Source organism: Chelon labrosus (genome assembly GCF_963514085.1).
Source record: "Chelon labrosus genome assembly, chromosome: 14".
Classification (NCBI taxonomy): Eukaryota; Metazoa; Chordata; class Actinopteri; order Mugiliformes; family Mugilidae; genus Chelon; species Chelon labrosus.
Window position 1 is genome coordinate 25935706 of NC_140347.1, and position 12036 is coordinate 25947741.

At 39.7% G+C, this 12036-nt stretch overlaps 1 protein-coding gene across 4 annotated transcripts; it reads left to right on the forward strand.

Annotated features, from left to right (window-relative positions):
- Positions 1 to 108: 108 nt before the first annotated feature.
- On the forward strand, positions 109 to 8677 carry stx7l (syntaxin 7-like). Of its 4 annotated transcripts, none has more exons than XM_084560001.1 (11): positions 109 to 683; positions 2765 to 2857; positions 2989 to 3058; positions 3322 to 3412; positions 3562 to 3699; positions 5303 to 5343; positions 5427 to 5523; positions 5611 to 5683; positions 6469 to 6551; positions 6967 to 7015; positions 7858 to 8677. In XM_084560001.1, the coding sequence occupies exons 2-11, from the start codon at positions 2773 to 2775 to the stop codon at positions 7863 to 7865; spliced, it is 735 nt and encodes a 244-aa protein (XP_084416127.1). In that variant the 5' UTR covers positions 109 to 683; positions 2765 to 2772; the 3' UTR covers positions 7866 to 8677. The 4 variants fall into 4 exon arrangements, with proteins under 4 accessions (XP_084416127.1, XP_084416126.1, XP_084416124.1 ...); XM_084560000.1 differs by having other exon boundaries at positions 6967 to 7011; positions 7858 to 8676; XM_084559998.1 differs by having other exon boundaries at positions 6967 to 8675.
- The last annotated feature ends 3359 nt before the right edge of the window (positions 8678 to 12036 follow it).

Genomic DNA, 12036 nt, shown 5'->3' on the forward strand with positions numbered 1-12036 from the left:
CAGTGTGGAGTTTGCATGTTCTCCCTGTGTCTGCATGGGTTCTCTCCAGGTACTCCAGCTTCCTCCTACTGTCCAAAGACATGCTGGTTAGGTTCACTGGTGATTCTAAATTGGCCGTAGGTGTGCATGTGAGTGTGAATCGTTGTCTGTCTCTCTGTGTTATCCCTATGATAGACTGGAGACCTGTCCAGGGTGCACCCCGCCTCTCGCCCGATGACAGCTGTAAGAGGCTCCAGCCCTCTGAGACCCTTCACAGGACAAGTGGTTACAGAAAACGAATGAATGAATGAATGAATGAATGATGCATCACTTGTATTAATACATCAGACATCAGACTGCTCACCTGACCATGGACTAGTACGTTACTAGTACGTTGTTAGCCTACTGAGTTAGATAGAGTAAGTAACAGGTAAAGAATAACTAATTTAACCTATTTGGATGAAACATGACAAAACTTCGCTGTTAAGCTACTGTTGAAGAGCTGTTTTCAGTCTTTATTAAACCTAGACATGGTTAGTCATTCTTCTTGTCACTGAATTTGTATGTTATTGACATCTGAGCCGTTTATGACACGGTAGTTTCCACCAATCACCTCGCCCCCCTCAGCGAGGACGACATCATGTGATGGGGGAGTGGCAGAAAACCAGGAAACACAACGCCGCTGGTTGCGAGTCACAAGAAAGGTAAAGTCAAAACTTTTGCAAAACTGAGATGAAATATTCGGCAGTGTTGACAGTACCTAGTAGTTATGACGTGAGGCGCGATGTAACAGCGAAGTTTTGTCATTTGAAACGAACGACGCGAGAGAACCTCTCGGAAAGCGAGACAGAAACATCCTGAAATTTGTTCTGCGGCTTTGATTGTAACTACGTGACTTTTGTACCCGCTTCATGCTGGAGTCAGCAGTGTTGTAAAGTTGACATAAAAACAGACAGAAGCCACACAGACACGAGTGGTCTATAAGTGGATGTAGACCCTTTAAGCGTTCGTCTTGTTGCCATTACAAACTGTGATTTCCGCATTTTTCTTGCTGGCGAAGCGACAAATACTCAAAGCACACTGGGCCGTTTAAAGCGAGAGAGGAACTAAACTCACCGCTACATTGTAAAAAGTAGAAAACAATCCCCCAGTGTGAGAGTTTCTTAGCAGATGGTTATTTGCATGTCGTTCATGGTTTCAGTCGCCTTGAATCTGTACAGGAAGTCTGCTCGCCTGGCTTACAGTAAAAATTCCCGACCCAACCCTGCGTTAGTCTAAGCCCTACACTGAATGAGACTACACATGGGAAACGCATTATACACTAAAGAAAAACGTTGACATGTGTGTTTCAGGTCTGTGTGGGGATGCTCTTAATGGTTTGGGTTAGCATACAGTCATACTTTGGACCTAATTTGGCCCTTTCAGATGAGCTCTTGTGAAGTTCCCCTTCACAGACCTCAAGTTTCATATGTGTTAACTTGTCAGAAGCTGGAGCCTTAGGACTTTTGTCCATTAGCTACTCTATTCTAACAACAGCCACATGTCCACCACACTAACCCAGGAACTTTTGGAGGTACTCAGCAGCAAGGACCAGGGTCTAAATTAAGTTCCAGGTAATTATTTTACCACCCAAAAAGTTCCTGCTCGGGGATAGCGCTTTCCAAATGAACAAACTATTTGGGGGTGAAGCTTGCAGCAATGAACGTTTCTGATTCAGTAACACTATTCACAATAACTCATCAGGTCTGCTTTACTACTACTTCCTGTCTTTATACAGGCTTTGACTCAGGGACCCTATTTCGGCAGAGAAATGTAAATCATAATAATAGTAGCTTTAAATATTGTTTTTGTTGTATAGGCTTCCACATTAGCGCCACCTACTGGACCGGAGCAGGTCACTGTGTAGTCATGCATCAGCAGATTAATTTGCTTAATCTTCAAGGATGTTTAGACTGCAAAAACAGTTTGAAGAATCTTTTAATTCCTTGAAAAAATTCATAGCACTGCCTTATTTATGACATTTATTTATTACTTTATCTGAAATCTCTACTTACTAACTGCTTTTCTTGCATATCATAGCTGTTAACAGGCTGATGAGAGAATACATTTACCCAAACATTCAGTGTTTGTAGTCGGAACTTCCTTATATGAATCCTGATTTATATACGTGTATTTCCAGTAAGTGGACTTCCTTGTATTTTCACATGAACTTCTGCCACCTGCAGAAGTTCCTGGGTTACAATAACTCTTTCTTGGGATTCTCAATACTGGTAACCTGACAATGTCCCTGTATACAAAAGACAGTCTAAAAATAAACACTTTTTTGTGTTTGATGTGGAAGGGCTCGACTGACCTCTACTGCCGTGAACTCAACTTCATACAACAGCTTTTGGCTCAACTGAAGCATCGATTGTCTGTCAGGCTTTTCATTCCCGATGTGTACTATTAGAATAAAATAACTGGCAGAGATGAGATCATTCAGTCTTATCACAAATTTGCAGACATGAAATGTGTAGAAAATGTTTTAAGCATACGAACAGTATATTATTTGTGGGATGAGCGGATCACTGAAATCACTGTGTCACAGCTTATATTTTATGTTATAGCATCTGTTAAAGCTGCCACAAAGAGCAAATACTGTATGGGCAATATACGTAATACAAAAGGCATTTTCACATGTCAGTCATGAGAACAGTGAGTTAACCACTGTAACTCTGGTAATTAGATCTCAGTGTGACTGATGAGTGAATGAAATGACAGACTGTGTTGTTGTGTGTCCTCACAGCTTTCACCATGGCCTACCAGGCTGGGATTCAAGAGGAGCCCAGTGTTTTGGTTAACAACATCAGCTCCAATATCCAGAAGATCACACTACTGAGTAATTACATACACACCCATAATAACTCATCATCAGCTGCAACATTAAGATTACACCCACTTTCATGGTTGACAGGTGAAGACATTCAGTACAAATAAACCATGTTTTTCTCACTCGAACTTCTTTTCCAGCCTCTGAGCTGCAAAGGGGAGTGTCTCTGCTGGGTACTGATCAAGACAACAGCCAGCTACGACAGACACTGTGAGTTATAGAAGATTGATTTGTGTATATAGTATTTAAGTAAAAATGTAGGGGAAGAACACCTTAAACCCCATGACCACGGCTGACTAAAAACTAAAAGATCTTGTGCTGACAGATTATACTCGCAAATGACATTTTTGCAGGCTTTTGCTGTTATAATGTCCACTTAAACTATTTAAGGTTCTCCCCCCTTCTTAATGTTGTCATGTTTGTAATTCTATCTAATTTAACTAAATAAAAGTATATTTATGTTTGGCCACCAGTCAACAGAAACGGCAGCAAGGCAGCCAGTTAGCGAAGGACACAGATCGACTGGTCAAGGCATTCAGTGCGCTTCCTGTTGGTCCTGATCAGGTACTGAGTTCTCCAGTTCTTCCTTAGATGTAGTTCAAGGGCTGTTTTTTCTTTTATGTTCCTCGCCATGCTGATTAAATGCCACAGACCATAGATGTAAGGTGTACTTGTGGATTCTCTGGTAATATTATTTTCTGTGTGTGTTTCAGCGGCAAAGAAAGATCCAGAAAGATCGTCTGGTGAATGAGTTCTCCGCCGCTCTCAACAGTTTCCAGAAGACGCAGCGGGAGGCAGCCAACAAAGAGAGGGAGTTTGTGGCCAGAGTCAGAGCCAGCTCCCGGCTGTCGGTGAGTAACTGCCTGCTTCACCTCTCAGTGAGCTGCTAATGAGGTCACCAGGTCAGCGGTTACAGCACTAAAATGATAAGAATGTTATAAAATGAGATGTCTCTGAGTACTGAGTGTGATAGTGAGTGATAAACCAATGGCCAGGGAGAAATTTGTGAGTGCCATAAAAGTGAATACGTACAGCATATTGAATAATGTTTTTAAAACACAGCTTGCCTCAGGTCATTATGCAGGTTAAGGGAATTCAAGCCTTTTAACATTTGAAAATTTGCTTGTATTCAATTCCAGTTGAAGTTAGATCATCAGTTTTTACTAGGGCTGTCAAAATTGTCTCTTTCTGGGCAGACGTTGATAAGAGTAATACAAACTTATCCATACATTTAAAATAGATATATATTAATAAAAAATGTGATTAATTTGCATTTAACTATGATATATAAAGTGATTAATCATGATTACATTGTTTTAACTGTGAACAGTCCTAGTTTTTATGATCTGCTAGACTTTCTTGGACACCTCTTTTCTCAAAAATAGCATGCTAGGTCAAGGCTCTTTGCTTTGGTCACATACTATTGCCAGATCAAAGTTTATTTAAAGTAATGTAAATGATCTTGCCAAGAAGTGGTTGAAATTCCTGGTTAACATGTGTAGGCAAATGTGTTAAATGAATACAAGAGTGTGTACTTGACAATCCAGCAAAACAAGTATGTGCAGTAAATCAAGGCTCACTCACTTTCTCCTTTCAGCAACATATTGCACAGCACGGTTCATTTCTCTAAAGAGCTTTGGCTTATCACAGATAGATCAACATCTGGGTACTTGCTGTCAAATAAGCAAAAAGAAAGTGCTGTGATCAAAATTTGTGGCCTTTTTTTTTTTTCTTATAAGAATTAAAATAAATAAAATAAAAAATCTTGTTTGTCTCCTCTTGGATTTAAGATCAATTAAAAATCTGCAGTAGATTCTGGCTGTTATTGCCACAAAATGAAAAAATAAAGATGTCTTCTTATAGCACTGTACTTCTGTGTTTTAATATAGAAATGCACTGGTTTCTGTTTCGTTCCTCAGTTAAATTTGTGACAACAGATGTGAGTTTACAAGTTTCACAAGAAGCTCTGGCATTAGTGTGCCGCTCACGCAGTGCCTCTCAAATGTGACTGTTTTAGACACCGATTCCCATGGGAGAGCCTGCCTGCTTGGCAACTCTGTTCCCTCACTGCTTATCTCACAGCGCAGAAAAGTATCTGTATCTGCTGTGCTCTCAGTGATAAGCAGGAACAGTTACTTACTGCTTTAAATTGTCGGTAAGGAACAAATCTTGCCTAGCAAAATGCTACAGGTTTTATTTGTTCTTTGTGATCGTGCAGTTTTTTTTATTATGAATTGTTCTTCTGATTTGATTGGCCAAACACATATTTGCTGTAGCATAATCAGTTACTAACAGAGCAACTCCAGACCAGTGTTCCCCCACAATTTGTGTGCTGAGGGAGTTCGGGCTGGCTTCTGGGCTCACATTCAATGACACATTACTGAATTATTGTTAATAATTAATTAAATAATACTGCTGTACTTTTGCTTCATCAGTGTTAAATATTTTTTACAGGGAGGTCAGGCTGATGACGGCTTTGACAATGTTCTTTATGAGTAAGTCCACTTTCTGTTCTCATTATTATAATAATTATTATTTGAGTTTGTCTTATTGCATCTACGTACATGTATTTCTACAGGGACTCCCATTCCCAGGCGCAGGCTCAGGCTGAGGTTATTACTGAAGATGACCTGAGGCTGATCCAGGAGAGAGAGTCATCCATCAGACAGTTGGAGGTATGAATCAGCATCAGATGTGCACCTCTAGAACCAGTGCATAACTGTCACATTAATGACTGACTCTCTCTATGTTCACCGATTTAGTCTGACATCACAGACATCAATGACATCTTCAAAGACCTGGGAATGATGGTCCACGAGCAGGGAGACATGATAGGTGAGTATCTGTCTCCTGCACATAGTGAACACTATCTGTCTGTTCCTCCATTACCAATGAAACATCAGTCAACCCCACCTTTATTCACTATATTTACGACTCAAGACTTCTCCAGAGAAAAGTGCTGATTATAGCTTGGCATTGTCTCTTTAATATGATGGATGTACTTTGTAAAGTCAGTATTTTTCAGTTCAAGTACATTGAAGCAGCTGGATATTATCTCAGTAGTGATGCACTACAGTTAACCCATGGTTAAGTTCATATAAATTCCATCAGTAAAATATCATTCTTGTGGCTGGTCGGTGAAATAAGGGCCCACATCCTTAATGAGGACAATATTAGCTAATTACATTCTCTTGTTCTTCAGGCAGGAATTGGCCGACATTCATATTTTTATTTTGAGGGGATTAAAAATGTCAGCATGTGTTCAGGGTATGATGGAAACACCTGCTGCAATTTTCATTTTACCAAAGAACAAGAACCTTTTATGTACCCAGCCTACTTCAGAGTAGTGTTCTCAGATCGCCACCCTTACATATAGTATATACCCATAAGAGATGGTGGTAGTGTGTGATCAGGTGCAGATATCTGAGACAATAATTTGTTCAGGTGGATGTTTTATGCAACGTCCCTTAAGGGCTGCTTCACGCATCGTTATCGGCCAGTCAAGTGTCTGTTTTTCAATCTGTGTCAACAATACATCACCCATGTTATTTAATACTAGGCAAATTTGAGTTTGCATAGTTGTAAAATGTCCGCTCCCCTGCTCTTTGTGTGCTCTCCAGACAGTATAGAAGCCAATGTGGAGAATGCAGATGTCAATGTCCAGAATGCCACACAGCAGCTGCAACGTGCTGCAGAGTACCAGGTAAGACAGGGTATGAAAAGTTGTGAGAAAATATAGATACACTAGGAAAGATAAAATGAGCACAAGGTGTATAAATTTTAGAGGAGTGACTGTTGAAACAGTAAAGCAGTCTCAGGAAGACTAGCCTCTCCAGGCATCTTTCACAAAGCAGAATGTGGGTGTGACTCTTTATGTCTGGGACACGGGCTTAATCCCACGTGAACACCTTATTAGTCAGTTTGCTTTATTAAATAATGATGATAATAAAAATAAAGTCTGAATCACAAGGTGATCTGACTCATGCTGCAACTGTGAGTCACTTTGAAACGTCAATGCATTTGAGTAAAACAATTCTGTTCCTTCATTAAAATTCAGATGATATGTTACATTTATTTATTTACAGAACATTTTTGTGCATTTTTGTTCCTCCCTCTAGCGGAGCTCCCGGAAGAAGATATGCATCCTGATGATAATTTTGGCTGTAGGTATGGTTGTAGTAGGACTTATCATCTGGGGTGCTGTCAAAAAATGAGGGCTTCTTCCTCCCCTGCTCCTCCCCCTGCTCCTCCTCTTCCTCTCCTGTTTGGTCATCAAACTGGACAAAGGATAAAACACCGTCCTTCTTCTCCTCTGTCATCTTATCTCACCCTCCTCATGAAAAGGGGGAGGGAGGGGGGCATCCAGACTGTCTGTCTTTTTTAATTCAGTTATATTTTAAAGATACTGCGGTCCTCTATGACAGGACTACAGACTCCTTCACTGTGAAGCAAATCTAGTGCTGGTAGCTTTATCGTTATCATCAGCTTTAATTGAATCATCTCTGATTTCGTTTACTTTGACAGGAAGCGTTTTATTGCTCGCCTGTTTGTCAGATGAAGGAGTAAGGAGTGTTGTTGTGTTCAGTGGCAGTCATTGCCGCTGAATAACTACTGCCAATGTTGAGCGTCTCTAACTGAATGTTAGATAATATAAATATAAAGTATAGACTTTTGGGTGCAATGAAGCCGCAAGTTGGTGGCAGCCTTCATTTTGCAGCAGCTGCTTCCTTTTATGAGGTTAGATATGGAAAATCGTACGCTATAAGTTTATCAACAGTTAAAGTACAAATCAAGTGCAGTATGTAAATTGGCTGCAAATTAATAACATGGCGAGCTTATTAAAATGCAGTACTCTGAGTGACAATACAGCCTTTTTAATCTCCTCCATTTTAAGTTCATTTCATTCGTTCATTTATTTTCACCGTAATTAATCAAAAATATTGATACATTTCTAATCAAATGCATGTATTATGATGACAAATCATGTTCTCACCCTTCCTAACTCTTAGGTTACTAAATGAAATTACACTCCAGGAGCAGGCCTTCATTCCAAGTAATAAGGGGAAGAGATGCTTGTTATGGGTGATGTTTCTTTTGTTTTTGTTTTTTTGTCATTTGGTATTTTTTGGAAAATTCTTTTTATTGAATGGTGTTGCTTGTCAAACAAGGAATGTAAGTGCAGCATGTACAGTAGACAGCGGGGACGAGGGTCATTTAATTCCTGGGAGCTGTGTTTTGTTTTAACCTTCTCATATACGCTTCATTTAAAACCCATTAACACAGATGTCTTTATTATTCTTTCAGATTAGAGCTTGTTAGAGGTTGATGGTGGCTAGTCAGTATTCATGGTGTCATTCATGGGGAGCTCTCAGGAGAGGCTTAATATACCAAATGAAATAAGAGCAGGACTGTGTGGATTTATCATTCTTGTGAAATCGATTGTCACCGTTTTTCGGTGGCTGCCTACTTAAATGCTTGTAGTTTCACAATGATGATGAATCCATAACATAAACCAACACCCACTCATACAAAGCACAAATACAGTAAGTATAGACAAACATTGTAAGTTAAAGCAAACACTAATACTAGTGCCACAGCTATTTGACCCAAATGTAAAATTATGATCATGTATGTTTTTATTATTGAAATTTAACTGCCTTTTGCTGAATAAATAACTCGAATGTTGCTGAACCTGAAGTGAGACACAGTTTTTTTTTACTAAACACTAGAATTGTGTGATTCATGCCACAAGTTTTAGATTTGAATTCATTCAATCAATTTGACATGTTACTTCTTTGAGTTTAGACTTACATTGTTCCAATGGTGCTACAGCACAACTGCAGTTTCTATTGCAAGAACAATATTCTGCTCTATGTTCAAAGTTAAATGACAGACACAATCGTAGGTTGCAAGGCGGAGACTACAATCCAGTGTGATGCAAAATTACCATATCATAACATTAGTTGGATTAGTAAAGGTAACTGTACCGATCATTTTGTTTTGGCTTTAAATACACTGGCTCTAGTGACCTCTGCATGTCCAGAGTTAGCTGGAGTGTAAACATTGGAGATTAAACACTTCAAATGGTTTTGTAGAAGCAGCAGACTGGGGACATGTCGTCAAGAGTTCAACAGTATAGAAGAGTAAATGTTTGGACAATGTAAGGGCAGATTGTAGCCAGAGTGAACTTTGTAGGTCTGAAGGAAATGTCAAGTCAAAGGTGAGCCAGAGCTGTCATGCATGTACTTTTGAAAGAAAGAAAACCATCAATTTTATCTGATTTTAATGCAAGAATTTGTTCCTTTTTCTTGCTAACAGCATTAACTCAGCATTTTTCACTGATAAGGTTCCGTCTAAGTTCTCCCAAATAAGACTGACACGTATGAGATGGAAAACCTAGTAAATGCGTCGTTAATTGTTGGGGTCAAGTTGAAGATAACAGTGTCAACAACAACAAATTATAATTTTTAACAATAAGGAGAACAACATATGAATCAAAGAGGTCCCATAGTAGATCCCTGCGGTACACCTCGGGAGAGTTTTTTTTGTATAGAAACTACTTTGAAGTCTGACCTGAAAGGAGTACAGTTTGTCATCTCCTTTATTTTATAGACGGAAATCGCGTTCAAGAGAGGATGAGATCAGGGAGCAGATGGAAGTTAGTTTGAATATGTCAGGACGGCCAGTGTTAGAGTTGGACTGGGATGTGGAGGTAACAGACTGTTGTGACGCAGGAGGCAAAAGTTTCCCTGGCAGAGTAAGGGATGAGGAATACTTGGACACCGTGTTGTAAATACATCACTCGGGCACAGAATGAGTTGAAGTGAGCGTCAGTAGGACAGGGAGTATTTTGGGCTGGTAACACACACAGAAAGTGGCAGGTGGGTGCAAAGAGCTGAGCAGGATTTTCCTTCCTAACAGAAATGTCACAGCTGTGGAGGATGAGGTAAGTATGACTGGGTACAAAGTTAATTCAGGGGAAGCAAAGGTGTTTGCTTTGCGGTCAGTAGACCTTGAGAACAGAGGCTGAATTTGCAGGTTGAAGTAACTGCATGCGTCTCCTTTGTAACAACATAATGTGTCTAAGGAAGTTGTTTTGTCAGTATAACTTTAGAGGAACTGGACCAACTGATGCTGAATGAAAGCTTCACTCTTTCATACAGCAGTTTAAATTAGCCTGTTGTGATGGAGAAGAAATTGAGAAATTACTCATCTGGGCAAACACTGAGCTCACAGAATTCGAGATTGTATGTGCGTCACTAGAAAATGAGGAAATAACAAGTTGTTATTATTTTTCCTTTCCATTCGTGAGCTGAACGAAGCTCTTCTAAAGATGTGGTTTTAAAAGAAGGAGGCACTTTTCATATTTGCTTGTTTTTTTTCCCAAGAAACCGAGAGCAGGAGACATTTTCATCACAGAAACTCAAATACTGGATGACATGTGTCTTAGCAACAGTATTTCATAGAGCTGAATAATAATAGTTTATATCCACACAATTCTACAAGATCAATTGCAAATCTTAAAGAGACAGTCCAGCAATTTAGTGTTGGACTTGGATTAAGTTGAGCGACTTGCAAGAGAAACACTGGATTCTGCAATTCCCATAATACAACTTGATCACATCTTTTTCAAGACCTGCCTAGGTAACTGGGGTTATTTTCTTACTTTACTACAGAAGCTTGTTTTCACAGAATCACAAATGTAATGACCAAAGAGACCCTTTTTGGACCTCACTATTCTCAACTGACCCCTTTTGAAATATCCACCTCCTTAATTGTGTGATGTGTTTGCATATGATGTGTTTTGTTTTGGAATCAGATCAAGGTAGGTGGTTGTTGCTTCCAGCAGGGGGCAGTGTTTTATTACTTACCATAACCATGGAGCCGATTACATATCACTAGCAAAGCCATTATTGTTGGCTATTATGGCTATGTAATGTGAATATAATACAAATTTTAGGAAATCTACCTATAAAAGTTACACAATTTGCGGGAGTCCACACGTACACATAATCCTATTAATAAAATACCTCATCTCATATTATGTAGTAACAGAATAAAATCTGAATCAAACCTTTATTACAGCCAGTCATGCCTTTGATCTCTACTTGAATGAGATTTTTGTAAGGTCTGATCCATGTTAATGAGCTTAGAACAAAGTCCAGACTGTCCTTTAAAGTGGCTGCTCAGTTTCAAGCCTTTCCTCATGCATGCGGTGCATGAAGTGTCCTTGAGTGAGGCCATGAGTCCATGCTTGCAATGGGGTGCAGGGCAACCAATAATAGTTATCATCATGGATAGTATCACATCATTTCTCCAGCTGAAATCATGTTGGTGGTAACCTTGTGAAATAAGTGAATCTTATTTTAAACCATCCTCTCCTCTCCTCTTCATTACTGCATAACGGCAGTGTTGTTTCTATGGCTGCACATGCCCTTCCGATTTTAGGGCTAGATAAAGCCCACAGGACAGAAACAGCATTGTGATTCTGCGTGTATTTGTGTAAGGGTTCTGGCATATTTCCAGTGCTATAGAACACATTATCCTGATTATTGACCCATCATGACCATAAGTAAACCGCTTCATGAAGGTTCAAAAGTCACTTATTGGCTTTATAAATACTAAATAAGACATTTTGTCACACATCAATACTACACCACCATATAAACGTTATCAAGCCTGCACACTGGATTAATGCACACACAATTAAAAGTAGAAAAGTCTGGGTAATTAACTGTTACGGAGCATCCCAGCTCTCATCCTCTTCTATGGGGGCTCCAGAGCTGCAGAGGGCAGCATTCCTCCCAGCTGCCCAGGAATGTAAACTTTACTTTGGAGTCCAGCAGGAGGAATGCAGAGTGTTTGCTACTAAAATGTCTTCTCTGTGGTGCAGGAATATTAAGTGAAAAGTCATAAATAAAGATGAGGTGCAGCTGGCACTGATGGGATGACAACTGGCACTAGAACAGAAAACCTTGCTAGTGGGTTAGGGTTTTTTAGATTTAGAGGCTTCTGTGTATTCTGGTAAATATTGATGTTGTTCTGAGGAGGAAGCAGCTCTCAGGTATGTGACAGGATGTTCCACGCGAAGAGGAAACCGCTGCACTCACTTGCTGTTTCAAAGTTAAAATGCTTAGCTGATGAAAAGCCTCAGGGCACCTGTGCAGAACAGTTTGTGCCTATTGCAA